The sequence below is a fragment of the Setaria viridis genome, chromosome 2 (genome assembly GCF_005286985.2).
Source record: "Setaria viridis chromosome 2, Setaria_viridis_v4.0, whole genome shotgun sequence".
NCBI lineage: Eukaryota > Viridiplantae > Streptophyta > Magnoliopsida > Poales > Poaceae > Setaria > Setaria viridis.
In genome coordinates, this window is record NC_048264.2 from 40,199,693 (window position 1) to 40,224,432 (window position 24,740).

Sequence of the window (24,740 nt, forward strand, 5' to 3'; positions counted from 1 at the left end):
ATCTTAAATAAAGATGGGGCCTTTTTCAGCTCCTCTGATGCCATTATCTCATATTCTCAGCAACTCATCATAGTACATGCATACGGTGAACCTAATAGATGGGTGGACAAATCATAGATTGCTGCAAAGTCATAACATAACGAATTTCGTGTGTACAACTTCTCAATCGAAGCTCAACATAACTTCAATGTTTGGCAAAGCTTCGGAAAATCAGACCTAAGAGTTTTTCACACGGTAAAGATGTTCAGAGCTTGCGATGTTTTCATATGCTAAATCTTCCACCCAACCGTGCCTTTCGTATAATGACAGTTGATTATGAATAGCCTCACTGAACTATCCCGAACCATTCTCCTAGTATATAAAGTGAAAACATATAGGGCAATTACTATCATTGTACCAGGACAACTAGTTCAGCTCACGTACTAACTTGCAAATCTGATCTTCCTGGACAATGAAGTTCCATTGAGCACTGCACTAGCAGCTGCAATTCTAGATTCAACAGCTTATCAATGGCAACTAATAGCTTCAATTCAGCTCCAATTTAGCACTGGAAGCATCAGAGTTTATCTCTGAGAGCAAAATTCTTATCCTTATTAAGGACCATCGTCACCGCTCCACATTTTCTTGAGTTGACACAACAAATTATACAATTTTACAGGCTAAAATGCTAACCACTTGCGAGTAAAACCTAGCCACGGAAAATATATAAGAGAAAAGCCAAGAAAAAGGGCGCAAAAAAGAGTGATAAGAAAGTTTAGTCCTATACCCTCCACCACAAACTCCTTATCATCATCTATCCGTGACCTCACCTCACCCCGACGACGGCGAGGATGGGAACGCGTCCTTGACGGCGGAGGCGGCGGTGAGGTAGTTGAGGGTGTTGCGCAGCGTGTCCCGCTCCCTGCGCAGCCTTGCGGCGGTGTCCTCGAGCTCGAGCAGCGCCTGCTGCTCCCGGGGCGCGCCCTCGAAGGTGTTGCCGACGTAGAAGGAGAAGGGCGTGGGGAAGAGGCCCCTGCGCAGGTCGCCCACCTCCTTCTCGGGCTTGCCGTTGAGTCGGTTGGCGATTCGTATGACGTCCCGCATGAGGGCCTCGACGTCGGCGGCGAGCGCCTCGGCATCCTCCGCGGGTGCCGGGGCCTCGGCGGGCGGGCGGTCCTCGAGCCACTGCACGGCGGCGACGAGGTAGGGCTTGGTGCGCACGACGCGGGCGACGCGGAACCGCTGCTGGCCCTTGCAGATGAGGAAGAAGCGGTCGTCGGCGAGGCGCTCGTGCTTGACGACCTCGCCGACGCACCCCACCTCGGCGGCGGATCCGCCGGAGCCCGCGAAGACGACCCCGAAGCGGAGGTCGGTCTGCAGCACCGTGTGCATCATGATGCGGTAGCGGAGCTCGAAGATGTGCAGCGCGTGGGTGGCGTCCGGGAAGAGCACGAGCGGGAGCGGGAACAGCGGGAGCTCCACCAGCCCGTCGTCGGACTCAGGGGGGTACGGCTCCGGCGACGACGGCCCGGGCCCGGACCCGGACGCGCCCGCCGCCGTGGCGAGGCGGCCGCGGTCGGAGCCCCGGCGGGAGGCGGAGGCATGGAGGCGGGGCGCTCGAGGGAATGCGCGGGAGGGGGAGGCGGCGGCGGCGAGGCGGGGGTGAGGGGAGTGGAGGATTTGGGGGAGGAGAGCCATTGGGACGGGATCTTTTCCGTTTTCCCCCTTCCCCCGGCGGCCGAGGTAGGGGAATGCTCGTGTGGATTTGGGGGCGCTTTTCTGGTTGGTGAATTTCTCGGGGTTTTGGGCGATGAGGGCCAGGGGAAACTCTGTGATTTAATTTCTCTCTCTATTTTTTCTCTCCGTTGCTGTGGGGGGATTGGGGAAGAAGAGGGTGTGGGGCCCGCAGGAAGGGGAACGGGATAAATAATGATGGCGTGGAGGAGACCACGTGGGGGCTTATCCACCTCACCACCTCAATACATGCTGCATGCACGTTGGGATGAGTGTGAAGGTGGCTCTTAGGCTGGGCCTTGATTGGAGAGCGGCGGTTGGGCCGAGCGAGGTAAGAGAGAGACTGTTTGGCACAGGTTGTGCTTTTGGGCTGGCCCGATAGTCTTATTGGGCTCTTCCAGTGCATCACACCAAAAAAGATGAGGAGCATCGAGTTACCTAAAAACTAGAAAGAGAGAACATGGGGATAATAGGATGACCTTTGAGGCCTTTGACTAAGAAGAGCATGCTTTTTTCACAAAAGCAAAGCTATCAACTGGCATGACCATAAAGTAACATGAAGAAAATGGTATTCTTACACCGCAATTGGTATCTAGCACATGTTAATAGTGCAAGCTGTACAATCTAGATTCAATAATTCTATATGATATTGTTGGAAACAGATGATACTTGCTGATCTACAATTTGCCAAGGTGGGGGGCTGGGGGCAATGACAGAACTTTATACACGTTATACAATTTTATCCATGAACGCGTGAGAGGGATGCTGAACTGCGTCCATTTTTTTTGTTAAAAATGTTGTCTGCTGTATCACTTGCAATTAACTTCAGCATAAGTTATTCTTCATATTGATAAATGTAAAAGGCACGCTGCTAGTTTCCTCATATATTTTCAGATCTTTTGCAACATAGCAGCAAGCACTGCAGCAAAAGAACAAAGCCGACATAATGACGCGGCACAAGTGATGCACACCAGAGATTATTCAGAGCAGGTACTAAAACTAATATAACGGTAAGGCATGCATCAAGGCAGGAGCAGCCACACAAAAGTTCAGGACGAAGCTTTCAGAAACAAAGTTGTTTTGATCTTCTTGAACAAGAACTCGGACCTTTTTTTGGAGAAAATAAATCGTGCATCATTGAAGATTGCAAGTCGGAAACATGCCAAGCAGAGTCAGCCAGGCCCAGCAGCGGACCACGCATGTCGAAGCCTGGTGAGTCTTCCCCTGCCCTTGCCGGTGATGGTGCCGGATCTTTCAAAAAAAAAGTCTTCCCCTGCCCTCGACGTTGATGACAAACTCAGAGAGACAGGATCCTGGATGGCCGGTCCGTTGCGAAAGAACGTGAGGACGAATCACGGAAGCAGAGGCCTGCTAGGAGGGCAGGGTAGGTACTTGTACGTCTAGTTCTTTCGCTTCATGGCAACGAATCAAGGCGTCGGATCGGCCATGGTCCATGGACGGGGAAACGAGAAGCATCTCAACGCGATATTGTGTGTGCACACGCAGTTCTCGGGAGCTCGCCGGAGGGCGGCGGCGAGGCCGGGGAAGGCGAAGCGGCGCGGCGGGAGTGCGGGACCGCTCGGCTCTTGCGGAAGAGGCATCCAAGTGCTTCGAACGGTTCCCTAGTGCTTAATCTCGACCGCAGGATGTTGATTGGACGGCTCTTAGGTACCTAGAAGGGTAGACGGTAAATGAAATACCGTCCACCCCTAGCCATGGCCAGCGCCACCATCGGAGCGTCGCGCCGCCGCGTGAGAAGCGACAAAGAGAGGAGCGCAGCCTTTAATCGACGACCGACGCGGCAGCACTGCCACCAAGCTCCGCGTTGCCGCTCCCGGCCGGCAACCACAGCGTGTGCACTGTGCGCAGTGCGCCGCCATTGCGTGGCGCTGAAGGAGCCAGCGGATGTTGCGGCCGGGGCCTGCCCTCGACGACGGCGACTCGGCGAGAGAAGTAGCTAGCTAGCTAGCATCCGATTTGCTGTGGGAACAGAGAGTCTTTCCGACGATACCTTGCCGACGCGTGCGCTTGAAAGCTGAAGAGATCACCAGAGGGCGGCAGCGAGGCCGTCGGAGGCGGGGCAACACCGGCGCGGCGGGACGCCGAGATGGAGCGCCGCATTCTTAGGAAGGAGGCATCCAGGTGCTTCTACGGCATCTCCCCGGATCGACCCCGACCACAGGAAACGGATCGAGCGGTTCTGAGCTACACAGGGGGTGGACGGTAAATGAAGCGCCAACGTCACCCGCTGAAGCGCCGCGAGGGAAGCGAGGAAGAGGACCGCGCCTTCGCTCGATGCGCCGGCTCCACTGCACCAGACATCTCAGCTTCCCGATGGCCCCAGGCGGCGGCGCCGCTCCCGGAACGCCGGGTGCGCCGGCGCTTGGCGCAGCAACAACACGGCGTGTGCTCGATCTGACTCTGAGCACAGCAAGACGCACGCCGTGGGACGCCGCGTGCAGGCGTCGCCGCTTCGGGATGCACAGGGATGGACGGAGAGAAGTCGATGGTGGTGGACGTTCTCGAGGAGCCGGCGGTCGGCGGTTGGGTTGCCGGGTGTTTGCGTCGGAGGAGGCGCGCGGCTGCGCGGTGATGTGATAAAATTAATTATCCATAGCGCAGGATACGTGGAGAGAATGATTAATCAATTGGATATACATAATATCTACTACAAAATTAATTATCCATGGATAGGGGTGGAAATGGAGAGGATGAAAATTGGATAATATATATTTAGATTTGGGTACGAACAAGAGTGAACTTGTCTACACCCTCTCAATGGCAGCCTATACATAATATCTACTATAAAATTAATTATCCATGGATATAGGTGAGAATGGAGAGGGTAAAAATTGAATAACATATATTTGAATTTGGATATGGGTGAGAATGGATAGGGTAAAAATTGAATAACATATATTTGAATTTGGATATGGGTGAGAATGGATAGGGTAAAAATTAGATAATATATATTTAAATTTGGGTATGAACAAGAGCCCTCACTCCCAGTGGCAGCCTAGTGCTTTCTGAATCAGGCTCAGTGGTGCTCTGTCAATGCGAACTAAATAAACAAAAACTTTTTATGAACACTTTGTGAAGTTATTATTGAACTACCCTGCTCGTTATTCCAAGTTTCTAACGCATGAACAATAAAGAACTACCAAAACTGATTTTTCTTATTTGATTTTACCCTTACAATCCTCTGTCACCAACTCACCCACTAGCTATAAGTACATAAATAACCTCGACCTTTTGCCCTACACCACCGGACCTTCAGGTTTACCTGCAATCATTTGCAGTGACAAAAGCTAGAGATGCATCAATCATCTGCATCTGAAGTATTTCTGAACCCCTCCCTCTGTTCCTATCGTCCCCAATTCCCTCTCTCTGATACCTCTCCTCCGATACCTCTCCTCCCTAAGTACAATGCTAGACGGACCAACGACACCAATCGCCAACACCACCACCATGGACAGACACAGACAGAGAACGATGACTCTCGCTCCCTGGCGGCCTCTCACCGGAGGCTGTTGACGAAGGCGAGGAGCGAGTCGACGTCCCTCTTCTCGGACGGGTACTTGATGGGCCTGGCGGTGCGGCTCGGGAACAGGAGCACGGTGGGGAAGCTCTGCAGCTGCAGCTCCGCCTGCGCGAACGGCTTCTGCTCGCCGTCGGCGCGGAACCTGGCCACCTTCACACCGGAATCCGCCAGCTTCTCCGCCAGCTCCACGTAGGAGGCCTCCATGGCCTGGCAGAAGGGGCACCACGGCGCGTACAGCACCACGAGCCACGGCTCCGCGCGGTTCTCCAGGCCCAGCAGGTTCTCGATCCCGGTCCGGGTCAGGGACACCACGGCGGGGCTCTCGAAGATGTCCGGGGCGCCCGCCGAGCCGTTGCCGTTGGCGGACTTGGGCGCCGCCTGCCCGTCCTTTTCGATGTTGCCCTTGTGAAGGCCGCACTCCTTGGCCTTGGCGTCCTCCCACCACCACCGGCCTTCACGCTCGTGCTGCCCCGGCAGGACCGGCCTGGTGCACGGCTCGCAACCAATTGACACGTAACCCTGAAGAACACATTGGATAGAGAATTCGAGATTGTCAATCACTTGCACATCTTAAGATGCTCATTGTGTCAATGACAAACATAATGGAAGCTGATCTTACTTGAGCGTGCAGGGTGTTGACAGGGACGTCCATGGTCCTCAGGAATGTCCAGATGTCCTTGCCGTCGACGTTGGCCACGGGGTTCCACTTGATCAAGCTACCAGCTCCGCCATCCTGGCCTTCAAATGAAGGATCAACCTGCATTGGCACCAATTGCACGATCAGGCATCAGAAAACTGACCTCCGTATGAACAAAGATTCAATTGTTCAAATACCGCATTCGGAATGCAAGGAGGCATATATATACCTGAACGACGGGGATGCTTGCCCTGGTGCCGGGGGACTGGTCCTTCCTCTGGCCGGTGATCCAGGCCCTGAGGCCCTTGAGGGCCCTGCGCAGCGGCCGCACCTTGCGCACCCGGCAGCACTCCTGGTGGCCGTCCTCGTAGAAGGAGAAGAGGCCCTTGGTCCGCACCAGCTCCTGCACCTCGCCGGCGTCCGGGAACATGTACTCGATGCGGATGCCGTAGTGCTTCTCCACCTTGTCGAAGAACTGGTAGGTCTCCGGGTTCAGGCGGCCCGTGTCCAGGCTGAACACCCGGAAGGGGCGCCCCGTCAGCTTCGCGTACTCGATCAGCGCCACGTCCTCCGCGCCACTGCACGACACGAGACGACGAGAGAGCCATTGGCGTCAGGGATGAATTGATGTGATCGTGGTGAGGCTATCTATCCGATCGATACGTCCGGGACACACATCCATGTCAGCTCATGGCTGAAAGATCAGCATCCTAACAGGGCGGTTGTTGCCTACACGACGAGCTAAGCAATCAGCATGCGTATTGTACTTTGTCCTCTGCTCTTGGAAGCTGCACTAGAACAGAGAGCGGCATACATTGTGCGTGTTGTCCCTAGCTTTTATCAAAGGAAGCAATTTATCCTTTTATAAAAAAGAAGTGATTTGTTACCAACCCCACAAGGAATCTATTGAGCCAAAGGAAGCAATTTATCCTTTTATAAAAAAGAAGTGATTTGTTAGAACCGACCCCACAAGGAATCTATTGAGCTGCTCCTCCGTCCTAAATTAGTATTCCTTTAACTTTTCTAAATATTCGCTACGTATCGAGACATAATATATATCTGGGTGCAATTATAAAACTATATATCTAGAAAAATTAAAACAAATATCTAGGTGCAATTACAAATCTATATATTTAGAAAAATTTATAAAAAATTAAAATAAATAGTAATTTGAGAAAGGAGTACGTAGAATTTGGACGCCGTTGCCTTTTCTAGTTTCTTCCGAGAGTCAAACAACTTTGGTTCGTCCGGATGCGCGTGGGTGGTGGGCCATGATTCTAGCTCCGGTTGCACAATCTTGGACGCCAGGTTCAGTGAACCTGGACGCCTCGCAAGCTTGGCTCCCTCGTCCAGATACATTGGCATGCGCAGTGCATCAAACGGGCTTCGCTACCATTACCGTTACAAAACCCGATTAGATTTGAGCATTTGAGGACCATAAGAACTTTTGGCCACGAATCTATGATCATCTATATAGTGTGAAAAACAATAATAAGATGCCCTTAAAGCTTTAGAGGCAGACAGGTGGGACCCATAGTCCAATGCCTAGCGAAATGGTGGAGGATACCAGGAATCTCCACGGCCACACGTTCGGAAGATACCACGATGCCGGGAGCAAAGCGGGTGCAGCTCGCAGCGCCTAAACCCAGTCCACCAAGAACCAACGGTAACGGAGGCTAGCGGGCGCGCGGGAGGAGGCATGAGGATCCGAACCCGTGGACGAGCACGACAGAGAGGACGGTCTGCTCACCTGAACGCGATGGCGATCTCGGATCCGAACATGGCCAGCGCCCGATCCATGACCTGCAGCGGCGACGCGCCCTCCAGCTCACGCGCCAGGGCCTCGTAGTCCACCGCGGCGGGGGCCGCGGCCTCGTCGGCCACGGGCGCCACCGGCGCCGCCGACGCCGCGGAGGCCGACACCGGCTGCCTCCCCTGCTCCGCCGCGCGCAGCGGGCGCACCGCCCGAGCGCGCTGGCCCCGCGCCGCCGCTGACGGGGCCACGGCCACCTGCTGCCTCACGGCGCCAATCCTCGCGGCTGCACGGCCAAAACGGAGAGCAATTTTTAGAGCAATTGCAAACTGCCGCTCCAAATGCAGATGAATTCCGACACGAAGCCGTGCATTTCGCATGTAGAAATATCACAGGATGCTCAAACCGATCGCCGAATCTCAGATCAAATTCAAATAGGAGAATACGGACGCATCAAGCTCAGGAGCTGATAGATTCTGGCTAAACCATATCAAATTGGAGGAGAAAACCTTCTGAAAATCGACGGAATTGAACCTCACCTTTGACGTCGCGGAGCGCGGCGGGGTGCGACGAGATGGAGGCGGTGGCGGAAGCCATTGGAAGCTCTCTTGGGGCTTTGAAAAAAATTCGCAGCTGGTAATATTTCTTCTCTGGAGCAAATGTGTTTTTGACTCCTGCGTTTTTTCTGTGGCGCAGAGGGTGGAAACGGGAGGGTGGCTTACATATAGCTCGGGCGGGAGGCTGGGTTCATCGCACCTGGACGGGGTTCCGGGAGGGGCAGCCTCACGGGACACGTGGCGGCTCCTGGTTGGCCGGCCTCACGGGAGGCTCTCCCTGAGTCCCTGGCCGATCAAAGCAGTGGCGTCACTTCTCCCCGCCGTGAAGAGCGCCGGTCTGTGCCGAGTGGGGTGGCCGTGGCGTGTGGGACCGGTGTGTGGCTGCCTCGCGTGCGTTACTGCCGAGAGCCCTCCACCTCAGATGGCACGTGTGCTCCATAGATCCTGTACCGAGTGTTTTACTGGCAGACCTGAATTTCATTTCTTGCCATTAGATTGATTAGAGAACAGATGGTTTGTTTTTAGATTGAACAGCTAATAACCGTATCGCATCTTTGCTATGAAAACAGTGCTACACCGACATACTTGTTCATCCTCATCATGCTAGTTGGCATTTATCTTGGGTTAATTGCAATCGTGTTGGGTTCATCATACCAAAACAAAAATTTGCTCATCAGACAAAAAAAAAATGAAGAGTAAGAACGCATGATGTTGATGCCCCGTTATAAATCTCCCAAAATCAATTGTGTTGCATGATAGCATTAAGTTTCACCGTCCCACAGGTCACCCTGACAAAATGCTCCATAGCCTCACACGTTAATCTCACCATCTCAAACGTATTTGAATTTCCAATTACTCGTGCCAAATTTGAAATTCCCTTCAAGCCATACAGTGGCCGCAGTTGATCCGCCCCACAAAAGATCCCTCTCCACGGATCCCATCTGCATAATCTCTGACGCCAACGAGGTCACTGATCACCCGTACGACTCTCCCTGACCCCGTCGTCAGTGCCGTCACGCACGCATGCGGCATGCCACGTCGAGCCTCGTTGGTTTCGGCTTTACCTGTTTTTACGTAAGACGAGACGCCGTAAGGTGAAGTTAAAATGGGACTAGATAAACTTACTTAGCTTTACTGACTTTATCTTTCGCCGAGGAAGCCGTTTCGAGGAAGCCATCTGATCGGGGGCCAAAATTTCTTCGCCCAAACCATCGCGTTACGTCAGGCCGCGCACTAATCGCTGGAACCCGACCCGAAGATTCCTTGCGGTTGCGCGCGGGGGAGGAGGCCTCGGCGCCTCGCCCTGGCCGCCGCGAGCCTTCTTTCCCGGAGTGGACGGGGACGTGGACCTGCCGTGCCGTCAAAATTATTCGGCGGCTCGCTGGGGAAGAACGAAGAATCACTGTGGGTGTCACGAAAGGTGACAGCGCCACCCGATTCCGATTGGGGAGGGAGGCAAACAAAAGGAGTGATGCGCGGCGGCGATAAGGAGGAATAAATTATCGAAGGAACCTTGGCTGCTGTCTGTTCGGGTTGGCTCCTGATTGGCGTCTGGGGGCAGCAACCCGGGGATCTTTGATCCCGGGGGGGTCAAAAGCGAGCACAGGGGTCACTTTAGGGCGTGAAGAAAATTATGAGCGAGCGATCGATAACAGTGTTTTGCTAGTGGTGGCGTTCGTCTTCCGCGTAGCTTTCATGACGATCAAGAACGGAAGATGGAGGAGTGGAGAGAACAGCGGTGGAATGCATGGAAATTTTGGGGGTGTAGTACTACTGTTTGTCCTTCCAGTTTTTGTTTGGACGCAAGATTTGACAGATTCCAGTACGCACGTTTTTCTATTTTCTGCTCGTAAGCTTTTATTATTCAGATATTAGCATTTCATGAAGAATATATTGTGGCTTTTAGAGGGCCATTTGGTGGGGAAAAAAAAGTCGGCTCCAACTAATTTACACTTGTGATGCAAATTCTCTCTAGCAAGTATTTTTGCATTCGTGAAGAACACATAAATCTCACGAAGAAAACTCTTTACTTTACACACTGGCTGAGACAAGACTATTGTTTTTAAAAAAATACTAGCGATTTGTTATGAACGACGTATGGAAATATGAAGTAAAGAATCAAGCCACAGAGGAGACACACGATTTAACGTGGAAAACCCCTTCGATGTGAAGGGGAAAAACCACGGGCACCAGCCAGCAACAATCTCACTATCTCAAGAGTTTTGGGTTACACGCCTATGGCGGCTTACAAGAGAATCAAGTCTCCCCGAAACCCTAGCAAGGGTGTATATGTTGTACCGTCAGAAGCCCGACCTATATCCTGGAGTGAATTTGGAACAACTCCAACACGATTGCCTATTACAGATCAATAACAAGAATCAATAAGTCTAGACCAAGCAGCACGAACAAACAACCTCAAATGGATGAGCAACGAAGACAACAACCTGCAAATGACTATTGTGAGTTTGCAACCCTGTTGAATTTGCACAACAATTTGGGCAAAGCAGCATCCACTCCACTCTCCCTGCGCACCACCAAGAAACAACCTAAAGCTACACCCACCGTGCTGTTGGCGCACCACATCTGTTGCCTCTACAATTAATGATAGGCAAAATCTATCATTAGGATGAGGCTAGACACGCCATTTGAATTTCTACATGCAATGCAATACGCTATATTGAACAAATATTCAAAAAGTTCGATCTGAAATTTTACAGCCCCACTTATCGTATTCTTCTTTCGAGGTAGCACAGATACGAGCTAGGTAAATTGTTTGAAATAATAAGTGAATTGTCTTTTATCTTCCCATCAGATTAATCTTCTGCATCAGTTGGTAAGTGCATAGCTGCATATAGTCCGATTATTCTATTTTATAGACATAGAAAAAGGGTTAATAAAATTGGTGTATTTTACACCGCCAGTCAAAATCACGGCATCACCTGCTGTGTTGTCCTCTACCCCTCTACGGATATTCTTACTACAACTTGCGTATATAGTGTCGTTCCCAATAACGTCGTTCGTATGTGATGGGGACTTCCCCAACCGCCATGCATCTTGTTGTCTTGCACAGCAGTTCCTGTCTTCCTGAATTCGTCTTCCGAGTAGTGGTGCTCGCTTGCTCTTTTGCTAAGTGGTTACAGTTTTTTTTGAACTTTTGAGTGGTACTGCGTACGCCCCGACCGGCCGCTACTTTGATCATCGCCTACCGTCCACGCATTTCATCTTGCAATCATGCATGCCATGTATGAAAGATACGGAGCAAAGCTATAGATCAATCTGGCAAGAGAACAAGACGTGGCAAACAGGAGCTGCTTCCGACTGCTTAATTAGAATAATTAGCAGCTCTAGCAACACACAGATTTTGTGTGGTCTCCGCAGTATGGTGATGAGGTATTGAGGTCCTTCGTCCTTGTGTGGATTCAAGCTCTTCATGCCAACGGAGGATTGCTGGATGGGTTATGTAGTGGAAAGCTGGTGAATAAGTGTTCATTTATTTTTCTCTCCACGTCAACAGTCGATCAATGATCTTCCATCTATAGGTGGATGTTCAGATTGTCTAGATTGATGATGGCCCAAATTGCCAAATCTGTGGTGAAATCTGACCCTTAATTGCCTCTACGAGAGATTAATTAAAGAAAAAGGAGATTGTGAAGGTACAGTCGTACAGACATCTCCACCTGTCAAGTGTCAATATCATTTGACACTTACTCGGGTTGGTGCTATCGTGTGGTTGTTACCCTGGGTTGATACGGACCACATGTACAGTACACAAAACTGTTTCATTAGGGATTGGGGGAGTGTGGACAACACACACCACATGAACAGATTCTCAGATGCTTTTCTGTGCTGTCCTGTGGACCTTGGCAGCAGCAGCATCTCGGCATTCGTGGCCCGTGGTTCTCCTTCAACGTCAACAGACTAGCTTTGCATGCAGGCCGTAGCGCGGCGACTGTTCCCTTCTGGTTCTTTGTAATTCAGGCCCGGGTTGCTAAACCTTAGCATCCCACTTTTTAAGCACCTTTTAGCACTTGGGCTTCCAAACAGGGGTGCTAAAAGGGGTGTGCTAAAGTTTAGCACCCCATTTTCTTTAGCACACCCAAGGGGTGCTAAAAGGTGCTAATGGGTGCTAAAAGTGGTCCCAAGCTCATTTTTTCCTCTGCTGCCCCCCTCTCTCTCATCTCTACTTTTCCCCAAGCCAGTCATAAATGAGGGTAATGTAATCATTTCTTACCCAATGTGCTAAACTTTAGCACTGTATCCAAACAACCCCAATCATACCATGGCCAAATATAGCAAGAGGTCTCAATGATTGTGTATCCAAACAGGGCCTCAATCAATACTTCTTAGTTGTGTGCATTACCACGTAGAAAACATACTCCAATCATGCCATGGCCAAATATAGCAAGACCATGGATAAACAGAGGTCGTTTAGAGAAAATCTTGGTTCATAGCTAGCACCCGCACGAGCGGATAAAAAATTAGAAAGCACAAATTTGAGCGGCATCTGTCTAGAACCGTAGGCACTCATTTTATTCGCAACTGCTCCCAGCTTCTTTTTCATGACGTACTATGATTTGAAAAAGAAATTCCAGTTTCATAACTTTTGATTTAAAAACCTTGATATATCTGTTTAGTCTTTAGTGCACGACTTTGATCTCAATAAATTTTGTACGAGCTTAAAATATAAGATAAAATAAATTAATGGTCAAATTATACTTCAAAAACATTTTTTCATATATTAATAGACCTTATAAAAAGAAACGGTTGAAAATGCTTTCTAGGCAGAAACGGTTGAAAATGTTTTTTAGGCAGAAACGGTTAAAAATGATTGGAATCTACATTTCCGTCTACTGAAAAGAAAAAACAATCCAACTAGTAATGTTGAGAAATAGTGCAGGATGAGATTTAACTCGAGGCCAATCGAACTGAATCTTTTATATTTTTATATTTTTTTTATTTTAGGTATTTGCAGAAATAAATAGGCGATCCAAAATTTGCAGAATTAGAGCTCTGCCACCGGACTCAAACGGCGGTAAACGGTGGTTGGTGTCGGATTTATAAGCCCGGTAGTCCACCTGGGGGTTACCCAAGTTGTTGATTTGTAGGTGAGGGTGATTGCGAAACCAAGAACTCCAAGGTGATCACAAGAACACAAAGAGGACACGAGGGTTTTAAATAGGTTCGGGCCTCCGGAGAGTAATACCCTACGACCTACGTCCTGTATTTTGGTGGATTGTACTACTCAATGGTTCGATGGGATGTTGGGATACCCTGGGATGCCCTTGGCCGCCTTATATAGACTGACGACCAAGAGTTACAAATTAGTTTGAATCTAACCTACTCAGTAGTTACATGGAAAATAATCTGAGTCGGACTACAATACACGTTCCATGATATCCGGGCAGATTTGGGCTGTCTTGTTATCTTGATTTGTACTCTAAGTAACTTCATGTCCTTGACCCACACGCCTTGGTCGGACGGGCTCACTTGTCAGGTCTGGCCAATATCCTGGTCAGTAGGGACCCATGGGGTACCCATATCCCGTGGAGTACCCATCCTGGTTTATCTCCGTGTTGGCAGCTATAGCCGGTTAGCCGTTTGAACTATCTATAACCCTGGGTTTTTTTTATTATTTTGTTTTCGTGTAATTTTGTCTGATATTTAAAAAAATATGTAGTTACATTGGAAGCACTAAATATTCAGAAATGTCACTTTTGATTGCAATATGAAACTTCGTAATTTGTGAGAGGTAGAGAGCTTCGAGGAAATAATTGAAAATAAATTAACTCCCGACCATTAGATACATAGCTGTTTTCAGCGAAATTACAACAGATAGAAACGAAATTTGTGCACAACATACGAACAACAACGACTTTAGGATGAACAACTAATTATAGATTGCAGTGGCATGTGCGGCACAGATGCTAGCCTAAACAAGTGTCGTTGCTAAATCTAGCATGCCTTAGGTAATTGAAATAGCTGGGGATAGAGCCATGTCTACTTTTTAGTAAAACTAGCTTTGCGAGAGCTGGGAGGGCCTAGCTCCATAGTAGCCAGCACCCCTAGAGGATGGCGGAGACAGGGGCGATCCTTGTTGTGGTGGTAGGGGCACTTGCACCATGGATCGATACAAATCAAGTCACATACGATGTTAACCGTCCAAGAATTTGTATCAACTTCGGATTGAAGATCCTCAACCTTACGTCGAGGTCAAAGATGTTGCACTTGAGGTAGTGGATGTACTCTTGGGTTGTCTTAGTAAGTGGTGGATCGACCCACTTGGCATAACATCAGTTTCCTTCATCGAGATAAGATTGAACGTGATGTTAGTTTGTAGCACGAGAAGCTTAGACAGAGTAAAGAAGTAATAACTTGACTCACCAAGCCATACGGGCATCGAAAGAAACGCTGGCTTCCATCACCGTAGCCATCATACAGCTGAACGACACAAGCCATGCTATGGTGACACATTGGCCACGCATCATGTCGGTCGTCATAAGGCTTAAGGGAGTTTGGAGGGGCGTAGTTAGCCCTGTCCTCTAGAGGGAAGTCATCGAGGGGTTGCCTCATACTCTGTTGGGCCAAAAGAACCTGGTCAAGTGATGGTGGGAATAGGAGCATCCCCTCCTCCTCCCCTCCTCCCACGACCTCTCCCTCTTGCAGATGCCATTGTTCTTCCTTCTGCTCAGTGGTGTGGAAGGATATGGGAGAGGAAGATCCAATATAAGGAGTGCTGAGATGGAGATGAACTGCACTCCCATGTGCTCAGTACCCCGTCATGTTCAATCATGCTGAAAAAGGCTAGATATAGGCTTTGCAGGTGCAGGGACGTAGGGCTCAGTGTCGACTCCCATCTGCTTGAGAAGGCTCACGTTCAGGATCCTTGCAGTCTATAGTGTAGGTTTTTCAGTGAGGGTTCACGTCAACAGTGGTTTAGCACTATTTGAGTACTGTACTGGCAGCAGAGCAGTATAATGGGAATAGTGTGGAATCTGAGTACTCCAAGCATGGAGATGAAATGTTATCACAGCACAAACAACTGTACAAGGGGATCCGAGGCGCATAACATGACAAACCTAAAGAGCACCTTCCCTAGGATAAAATGTCTTAGGTAATGTAAATTGGTTGAGCACAACTAACATTCTACTAGGTGAATCGAGGAAGTTTCCCCTTTTTGTTTTGGAGGAATATTCTGCCTCCATTTCCTTCATCTTCTTCTGTCGCTCTTCTTCCTAGAGGAGTTGCACATGACGAGCTTCAAATTCTTCTTCCTGCTATTTCAGTGCTGCCTCTCGAGCACCTAACTAGTCGCGCCACCTTTGCAGTTCATTCTCCTTACCCTTCAAACGGATCTCTTGTTGGTGGATGTGTCGCTCGTGCTCAAGCCGAGCAGCACGTGTTGCGTCTCGAGCCGCTTCCAGCCTACCATAATATTGGATTTTGGTCTCTAGCACCATTGGGATTATGGGCACCTCCCCTAAAGGTCTAGTGTTGATCCATTCCATGAATGTGCATGCCTGCATATTCGTTCCTGATGAGTTCAAGATACTGGTACATAGAAAACATATTTAAAATGTTTATGAATGGACTGACCTTGAAATTATCATCAATGTTGGTACACTTGAAGTATCTACACCCCTTCTTCCCCCTAGGTATGTGATCCTTTCATACTTACAACCACGCACGGAAACCGCAGTGGCATTTGGGGTGCTCATTCCATGGTGGAACCCAGGGATGTCTTCCCCCTTATCAGCCTTGCCATTTGGCTGATGGGTTGCATCTTCATCCTTTGCATCTTCTTCTTCCGCCCCATCTTCATTATCTTCTTCATGTTATCCATCAGTACTCTCCACGCCTTTCTCGGCTCTAACTTCAGTACTTCCCACTTCTTCTTGCATCTAACTGCTAGACCCAGTCTTACAGAACACTTCAACAAACAATATTAGCGGTAAACCGTGTTTAGTACAACCATTTACATAGACCCTCCACTTGTTCCCTATCAAGATCGAAATCCTTAAATAGCCAGTTGCATATTGAAGCCCAAGTCCTGTCTTTTGCTCTTGGTAATTGTTTGCAGAATGACTGAAATTCAGACAAATCTACCCCTTCTGAACCATATCTAACCTCCCTTCGACCATAGAACACTTGGAAAAATAAACTTTCCGACATACTTGTCAATATACACGACACGAATAGTGGAAATTACTTTCATATACTTAACTAACTCCAACAACACCTACATTTCAACATACGGTAGAAACATCTAACTCAAGCATTGCCAATAAAAATAATTTTAGAGTTATCTAAATATATGAACAAATTCATTTTATTTTACCCGTACTATATACACGACATTAACAGAGACCATTACTAAATATTACTAAATTTAACTAACTCTAAACACCCGTACATTCCAAAAACATATATAAAGATATGCACGACGTGAACAAAAATTGTAACTAAATGTAATAATTTCAACTAACCCCTAAAACACCTAACCCCTAAAACACCTAGGTTCTAAATACCTATGCAAAATATAACTCTTGCACTATGAATAATAATTTTTTTAAAATTTATCTAAATAAATCAACAAACTAATTTTCCTATAACATAAATACCTAAGCTAAATACACTATACCGACTAACGTATATTTTTCTATGTCTCATATGAACACCTAGATTTTATCTACTAATTAAACACTACACCATTTCTATAGCTACTACATCAACTATTACATCTACCTACTACGAGTTAAGCTAAACTAGGGGATTAGTAAAAATACCTCAAACGAAGCGAAGATCCGGACTTCAATCTCCACCCTACTTCCCTCCCCTCCTCTCCCCTCCTCTCCTCCCTCCCTCCCTCCCTTTCTTTCTCTTCTCCTCCCTCCCTTTCTTCTTCTTTCCCGGACCCTCCCTCACTTCCTCTTCTCTCGCGACCGCGCGCTCCCTCCTCTCTCGCTCGGTTCTGGGCGTGGGCATGCGAAACTGACGTGGTGCATGCGCTAGGGGCAGCCGCATGCGGCTTTTAAAGATGCGGGGGAGCTACCGCCGACTGATTTGGTGGTAGCTTTCCCGCTCCCACTGTTTGAATTGCCGGTGCTTGTTACCGCCCGCTGATCCGGCGGAAAGCGGATACCGCCGGATGGAACAACGGTAACAACCTCGTCCCACGCGCCGCTGCAAACCGTGTGCCGCCCGCCGGATCAGAGGGCGGTAAGCGGATTTGTATGCTGACGTGGCAAACACGGGAAGCTACCGCCATTTCACCCGACGGTATCTTCTCTTACCACCAGTTGAGACGGCGATAACCTTTTACCGCCGTTTGATGCAGCATCAGAGGTTTATTTCCGTAAATTTTTGGATCGTCTATTTATTTCTGCAAATTTGTAAAATAAAAAATAAAAAAATAAAAAATTCCAATCGAACTAATACCCAGCCCATTAGGCCCATAAAAAACACAGAAGCTAATGGCAAAACGATGGCGTGCTATGGCCGCGGGCCTGGGCCGCCGCCATCTTCGACCCCGCGAGGCCGCTTTCCCCCGCCGGCGAACTCCGCGCCGAGCCGCCGACCACACGCACATGAGGCGCTCTCGTGCTCTGACATCACCCCTGCACCTGCACGCTACCCTTCGGGCTTCGGCCCCTGCGCCTTCTCCGTTGCCCGCGCCCCGCGGCCAGCGACGCCGGGATGCTTGCCGCCGCCAGCCGGGAAGGCTCGAAGCAATGGCGCCCTGGGATTGCTTTGAGATTCGGAAAAGGGACGCGTGGACTGTGGAGCGTCCAGGGATGAATGAAGCCCACGCGTGGAGCGTCGCCTGCGCACTGGGCTTATCCCCTTCCCTTCCGCTAGTCATCCCTTCATTTCACGCCTAAACCCCGACCCTTCCATCTCGTCGGCAAGGTCGCTTCTCTCTCTCTCTCTCTCTCTCTCTCTCTCTCTCTCTCTCTCTCTCTCTCTCGGGTTCCGCTCCTCATGGCCGGGCTCGGCACTGGCCTGGGAGCGCGCCCCTCCGCCGCCTTCGAGGCTAGCTGGTTCCGGCCACTCGCTTCCCCTCTCCGCCCCCGCTCCGGTACGGATACACACCTCCCCCCTCTCCTCTGGCCGCTAGTCGTTAGTCGAATGCTCTGCTAGTGTTCTCTGGCTCTGCGTGTCAAGTCGTAGTGCCTAGCTACGTTGCTGGCTCTCCTGTCTGTTCTTCTCCGGTCTAATTACCGTTTATACTAGATCATGTGTTAGGTTCACCTTGGTGCCCGGTCTTATTGCAGAGCTTAGAAGTGTTTTATACTTCTAGTCTAGGCTTTGTTGTTGGCTCCGCAACAAAATGTGGACGTATATCCCTTTCCCTGTGAGAAATTGAGGAGAATTGTCACCCAATTTATCGGACTGCCACCTATTTTCCTTTTGTGGCAGTACTTGTTTAGTCATGTAAATTGGTTGAACCTGCACAAAGGACAGATTTTATGTTTTTTATAATGTTATATGCCTCCCTTCTAAGTCATATTGAAAAAAAATCTGCTTCAAGCCGTGCCACATAGGAGGCACACTCATTGTATCTGTCATGTATGTGGATTATTGGGGAGGGAGGAGAGGGTGGCTGGTGGCCATGGAGGGTCGATGGCGTGGGGGAGTTAGCGTTCACGACGTAGATGGTTGTGGAATTAGAGTCCCTTATGTCATTTCCAAGGAAGAAATTCTTTTTGTAGGGTATGACTGAGCTCATTTTGCTAGAGCTGCGCCTGACTGGTTCTCCCTCATTGCATTGCTGCAGGGAAATTGATAGTGCCAAAGCGATCCTTCACTGTGTCGAGTAAGCTTGCGTGGGTTGAAGATGAGCTCATGGAGATAAGCAAGTACAGCTTTCTGCTACTGCTATGTTGGTTTTAAGCTCTTGGCTGTGCTCTTCTGTATCAAGACATTTAGCAATAGTCAGACTCCTTGGTCTAGATCCCGGATTTCCAGTAATCTTTCACTACCTACTAGTTGATACGCGTCTTCTCATGATAATCTCTTAGTTTTGGGGTTCTCTACATTGAACTAATACACCGAGTAACCAATTTATGTTATGTGTTGTTTTTACTGATTCTGCTGACAGACTGATAACACACTTTTGCATTAAAAGGTCACAAGAGCAAAGTTCAGTAAAATCAAAGAAAAGGCCACCTTTAAGACGTGGCAAGGTCTCCCCACAACTTCCTGTACCAGAGCACATTCCAAAACCATCTTATGTTGGTTCAAAAGGATTGCCAGAACTATGCAAGGGTGAACTACATGATGCTCAAGGGATTGCTGGAATGAGAGCTGCTTGCAAACTTGCTGCCCGTGTTCTTGACTTTGCTGGGACTTTAGTTAAGGTAAGCTTATTCATTTGTAGACAACTAAATACTCTCTGTTCTCTACCTCAATCGTTTGCTTTCTATACATTAATAATGTTTGTTTCACTCTCATCTCAGCCATCAGTTACCACAAATGAAATTGACGCTGCAGTGCATAATATGATCATTGAGGCTGGTGCTTATCCTTCTCCACTTGGCTATCGTGGATTCCCTAAAAGTATATGTACATCAGTAAATGAGTGTGTCTGTCACGGAATCCCTGATTCAACACAGCTGCAGGTTACAGATAATGAAACTTGCCTCTTCCCATCTCCCTGCATTGTAGTATCTTAGTATCATGGGCTAACAAATATTCTTTCTGCTGCAGAATGGGGACATTATAAATATTGATGTAAATGTGTTCTTGAATGTAAGATTTCTCTCCTAAAATTGTGCATATATGATAGGTACATCTGGCATTACCAAATTTTGATGACCACTTCCCATTCCTAACAAGTTCCATATATCTCTCAACAGGGATACCATGGGGGTACCTCCAAAACATTTGTATGTGGACAGGTGGATGATTCTATCAAGCATTTCTTGAAGGTAAGCTGTTATTACTGTTTAAGATGGTTCATTCAGTACTCAAATAGCTACTCCGATTTGCACAATGGACATTTTTCCTTGTTTATAAATCTGTTGAAGACAAATAATCCAAAAGGGTTTTCCATCTGGGTCATCCCATTGGTTCTTTTCTCTTTTGCATTTTATTAACTGGACGATTCTTCCCTACATCAGGACATGCACAGATGATATTTGATTTTTCTTATTGCATCAGGCAGCTGAGGAATGCTTGGAGAAGGGCATTTCTGTCTGCAGGGATGGTGTGAACTACAGAAAGATTGGCAAGAAAATAAGGTTCTTTTTTGCTTTGTCATAAAGTTACAAAAATAAATTACTTTTAGTACAAGTACATGCTGGTTGATTCAAATTGTGTTACTCATGAGCCCAGGTTAGGAATTGAGCCTAGCTCATTTTGGTAGGAGGTGTGGGTGTACAGTCCTACCACCTATATTTTAGTCTTTAACTCTAATTTGGGTGACTATTTCTTCTTATTCGCACTGTCACCTAGTTCAAGCTATTTTATAAGCTCGGTTAACTTGTACAGGATGCAATGAGAAAGATCAACATAGTACTAATAATGAATCGCTTAGAACTAAACAGTAAGGGATTACCGGCACCTTAGAATTAAACAGTAAGGGATTGCCAGCGCCTTGTTCTTGATACTTAATGCAGGGAATTTGACTCCCTAATTTGACTTCATGACTCTGTTATCTACAAACTACCATTCTAAATTTTTAGAACATTAGCACTTGTTTTTCCTAGCTTATAGATTCATCGTTTCAACTGTCAAGTTGAGAAAATTATTCAGAACTGGTTACATTCCAGTAAAAAAATTTGAGTTAAGTACTCCATAAAGAAAGGCCGCTGAACAAAGAAGCTGTGAGTGAAATGGTTCACAGTGATTCACCATAGAAAAAGTTCAAAGAGGTAACCTGAAGTCCTGAACTTTTAGCAGAGCTTCTCGTGGCATCAAGTGTTATGTTAGAACACACTATGCAGAGGTGAGGGCACCACTTGGCCTTCACCAGTCTTCATATACCTTGGAGAAGATGTTGGACGCATTCATGATATTTAGTTCCTCTTTTGTTGTCATTTTTATTACAGTCAGCCCCTTTTCTCTTTCATAACCTAGATAATTCCAAACATCACTTGCAAATCTTTATTGATTTGAGAAAATGTAGAAAACAGTTGGAAGATGTAAAAAGCAGACAGTTGACTTCATTAATATATTTTTTCCTAAACATGTGATGATTTGTCATATGGTAAAGGATGCGTCAGATTTGCTTCTACGATATCACATGCATCTTATTTTACTTCTTACAATTTCAGCAAGCTTGCTTATTTTTATGGCTATTATGTGGTGGAACGCTTTGTTGGGCATGGAATTGGAACTATGTATCATTCTGAGCCACTTATCCTACATCATGGTGAGTACCTATTTTTGACACCTTTTCAACATACTTTACCGTTGACATTTTTGTTTCTTTGGGTAATAATTCATGGAGTTTGTCTTGCATGTTGCTAGATTTACTTGTTTCCAGCTCAGATGTCCTAAATTTCAGTTCTATCACTTCCTTTTTTTTTCTCAAACGACGCAGGAGAGCTGCGTGTCATTTCATTGAGAAAAAAAATGACACGCCGTTCTATCACTTGTTGTTAGGAACATTTGCTTATCTAGACTGACGAGATGTAGTAGTAAGCAGTTTAGTTATATGTAAGATTAATTTATCCCTAGCAAGATGGAAACATGATTTTTTTTCTTCAGAAAACTGGTTGCGCTGTCATCAGATGCACTTTGTATTGTTTCCAAGGATTGTTATTGATTTGACATTTTTTATCCATCTTAAGATGAGCGGTCAATATTAGCTCCAATGTCCTGCTTAAATAACGCATGAAATTGACTATACATGGGACTAACAAATTCTCTGTTTTGTAGCCAACGAAAACTCAGGGCGGATGGTTGAGGGTCAAATATTTACGATCGGTATGTGCTATTCATTATCCTTGCGTATTGTATGTTTGGACCTCCATTCTCAGTTGATTGGTTGATGACTTTTTGCCCTGTTTGGCAGAGCTCCAGCTCTAAGAAATCTGCATTTCTTGGAGCTGGATTTATAGGTACACCCAAGTTGTTTGGTTGAACTGTTATTATTGTTTCCTTTCTATTCTTGACAAAAAAAATAGTGTTAAGGTTCTTGATTTTAGCATACAAACTCCAGATCTGAGGTGAAACTTGGAGCTGGAACTGTGCCAAACGGGGTGTTAGAATAGTGTTTACTGGAGATTTCATACTGGTTCACCCATGCTTGAACATGTATGAGGGAAAAACTTGGCACAATGAAAATGGTATAGGTCTGAAATATTGATAAATGGGCATGGTAACTAGTCTTACAAGCTCTTACATATATTGTGTAGACATGAAGAGTTAGGAAGAAAGGTTCGGAGAATTTTCACAATAATTAGCATTGCAGCCTTTGCCATGCTTAAATAGCACACGGCAGGCAAAGAATCAGGAGCCATCTACATGGACAGCTACCCTAGTTATGTGCTATTACTAGGCAGCTAATCTGGGCAGTCAAAGCAATAACTTGTCCTAAAGGCCTGCCTGATTGTGATCTGTACAAGGCTTAATTAGCTGGATTCAAATATTCCAACAAAGAGTTCCAGCACTTCGCCTATGATAATATTTCACATCAGGCTAAACGATCTTTATGGAATTCTGCAGAACCTATACTTACAATGGAGAAAACAGAATGTGTTACATGGGAAGATGGATGGACGACTGTCACTGCTGATGGTAGCTGGGCTGCTCAGTTTGAGCATACCATATTGGTCACTAGGAATGGTGCAGAAATACTGACAAAACTTTGAGTTTATCTCCTGCTGATCCTTGTCAAAATTGAGCCATTACTTTCAAATGAGACGGTTCTGCAGCAGCAGCAGCCTCCAGCCTAATATCCGAAATATCTACCAAAGTGGTCTAGGTACGCTTCCTTTTTCTTGTTGCGTTTTCAACCATGATTTCTGTCTTGAGCATCCTGATCCTGCACATTAATGCAATACTCATTTAACAGTTTTGAGATCTGTTTGTAGGCCCACATATGGCAAGGTTTTTCCCTATGTAGCGACCGGGCAGGGGATGTGGGGGCACACGACTGCATCTGTTTGTTATTGCTGTTCACCTGCTAGCTGCTGTAGTGATATTGCAGGGTGGAAGTCCTGTCTAACATATTCATCACTAATGAAGCTTATAGGAGATCTGCTGTATATGAAATAGTAGTGTCAGCTGTAGTTCAGTTTGTTACAAGACTGTTCCAAAAATGATATGGGAAAAAAATCATGCATGATATCTATTGTAGAAGCAAAGTTGCAACCCTTGGTCACAATAAACCTTTCGCCCGGATCTGCCGTTGTGGAATCTATTGCGCTGCACTGTCTGGTAACACAAGTTGCGTTATACAAACATAAGATGGCTGCAGGGCACTGGAACATGATATGTCATCAGTTTCTTCTTTTGAGTTGAAATGTTGCAGGCTGAAATCTTGAAATTTGAGGAGCTGCCAGAGAAAGGTTTTGAGTTCCAGAGATTATTCAAATATCCTGATAGTGTTCTTGTTCCTTTTGACTTCTTTCACCTAAGGAGCGGCTGCAATGCTGCATGCCGCTGTTACCTGTACATGTACTGATAACCATGGGCACTTGGCTGGCTTCATCCAAGTAACTCAACCTGGTCCTTCAAATACTACAGGGACAGCAAATCGAGACTACTGTCTTATGGAGGGGGAACTAGCGTGTCATTTATCGCTGCCTCATTGGGATTGCGCTTGTCAAATTGAATGCGTACGGGAGAACCAGAGCTTCTTGGCCTCTTGGGTCCCTGCCTCCCTCCCCTGGGCGTACAAGTTCCCCACGTGAGAGTACACATCTGATGGTCTCACCTGAATCGGCACATTCCGGACAAAAGTTCCCCAAGTGGGAGTACATTTTCCGGACAAAAGTTGTATCAATATATTTGTATCTCACAGATCTTTCAACATAATATTCGATTTTGTAGCAAAGCATACTTTTGATGATCTTTTCAAATTATAGTATTTATCTTCTATATTATATTATATCGCTCGTTTATGTTACGCATCATCACGCCTTCCGCCCTTCGGCCGCAGCGCGGTGCATTAGGGACTGAATTTGTTAGAGCTCTAGGCCATGTTTAGTTTCCCTTTTTCCCAACTTTGGCACTATGCAAAAAGAAGATTTCCCATCACATCAAACTTACGGTACATGCATGGAGTACTAAATGTAGACGAAATTAAAAACTAATTGCATAGTTTTGTTGTACTTTGCGAGACGAATCTTTTGAGCCTAATTAGTCAATATTTGGACAATATTCACAAATACAAACGAAATGCTACAATTGCACATTTATGGCAAAATGCAAACTTTATCACTCCCAATTTAGGAACTAAACAAGGCCCTAGTGTTTGAGGGGTGGAGGTGTGAACTTATGAGGTGGTTGAAGTGTTGCTGGGGAATGATAAGATGATGGAAAGAGGCATACTAGCAATTAGTAGCAACTAACAACACAAATAGAAATCAA

At 47.1% G+C, this 24,740-nt stretch overlaps 3 protein-coding genes across 4 annotated transcripts; 1 reads left to right on the forward strand and 2 right to left on the reverse strand.

Annotated features, from left to right (window-relative positions):
* Positions 1–629: 629 nt before the first annotated feature.
* Positions 630–1,841, reverse strand: LOC117843702 (uncharacterized). The gene has a single exon (XM_034724377.2). It carries the CDS (start codon positions 1,675–1,677, stop codon positions 811–813), a length of 867 nt encoding a protein of 288 aa, XP_034580268.1. The 5' UTR covers positions 1,678–1,841; the 3' UTR covers positions 630–810.
* A 3,030-nt stretch (positions 1,842–4,871) lies between these two features.
* LOC117843700 (probable 5'-adenylylsulfate reductase 1, chloroplastic) lies at positions 4,872–8,349 on the reverse strand. Its single transcript, XM_034724374.2, has 5 exons — positions 8,184–8,349; positions 7,642–7,930; positions 6,121–6,469; positions 5,874–6,011; positions 4,872–5,773 (listed from the first exon to the last, which is right to left on the reverse strand). Exons 1-5 carry the CDS (start codon positions 8,239–8,241, stop codon positions 5,231–5,233), a joined length of 1,377 nt encoding a protein of 458 aa, XP_034580265.1. The 5' UTR covers positions 8,242–8,349; the 3' UTR covers positions 4,872–5,230.
* Positions 8,350–18,084: 9,735 nt separating this feature from the next.
* Positions 18,085–23,551, forward strand: LOC117846283 (methionine aminopeptidase 1B, chloroplastic). Of its 2 annotated transcripts, none has more exons than XM_034727424.2 (11): positions 18,085–18,107; positions 18,976–19,057; positions 19,327–19,558; positions 19,658–19,819; positions 19,908–19,949; positions 20,057–20,128; positions 20,361–20,440; positions 21,476–21,573; positions 22,083–22,130; positions 22,872–23,130; positions 23,240–23,551. In XM_034727424.2, exons 2-10 carry the CDS (start codon positions 19,044–19,046, stop codon positions 23,015–23,017), a joined length of 894 nt encoding a protein of 297 aa, XP_034583315.1. In that variant the 5' UTR covers positions 18,085–18,107; positions 18,976–19,043; the 3' UTR covers positions 23,018–23,130; positions 23,240–23,551. The 2 variants fall into 2 exon arrangements, with proteins under 2 accessions (XP_034583315.1, XP_034583314.1); XM_034727423.2 differs by lacking the exon at positions 18,085–18,107 and adding an exon at positions 18,114–18,276.
* Positions 23,552–24,740: the final 1,189 nt, after the last annotated feature.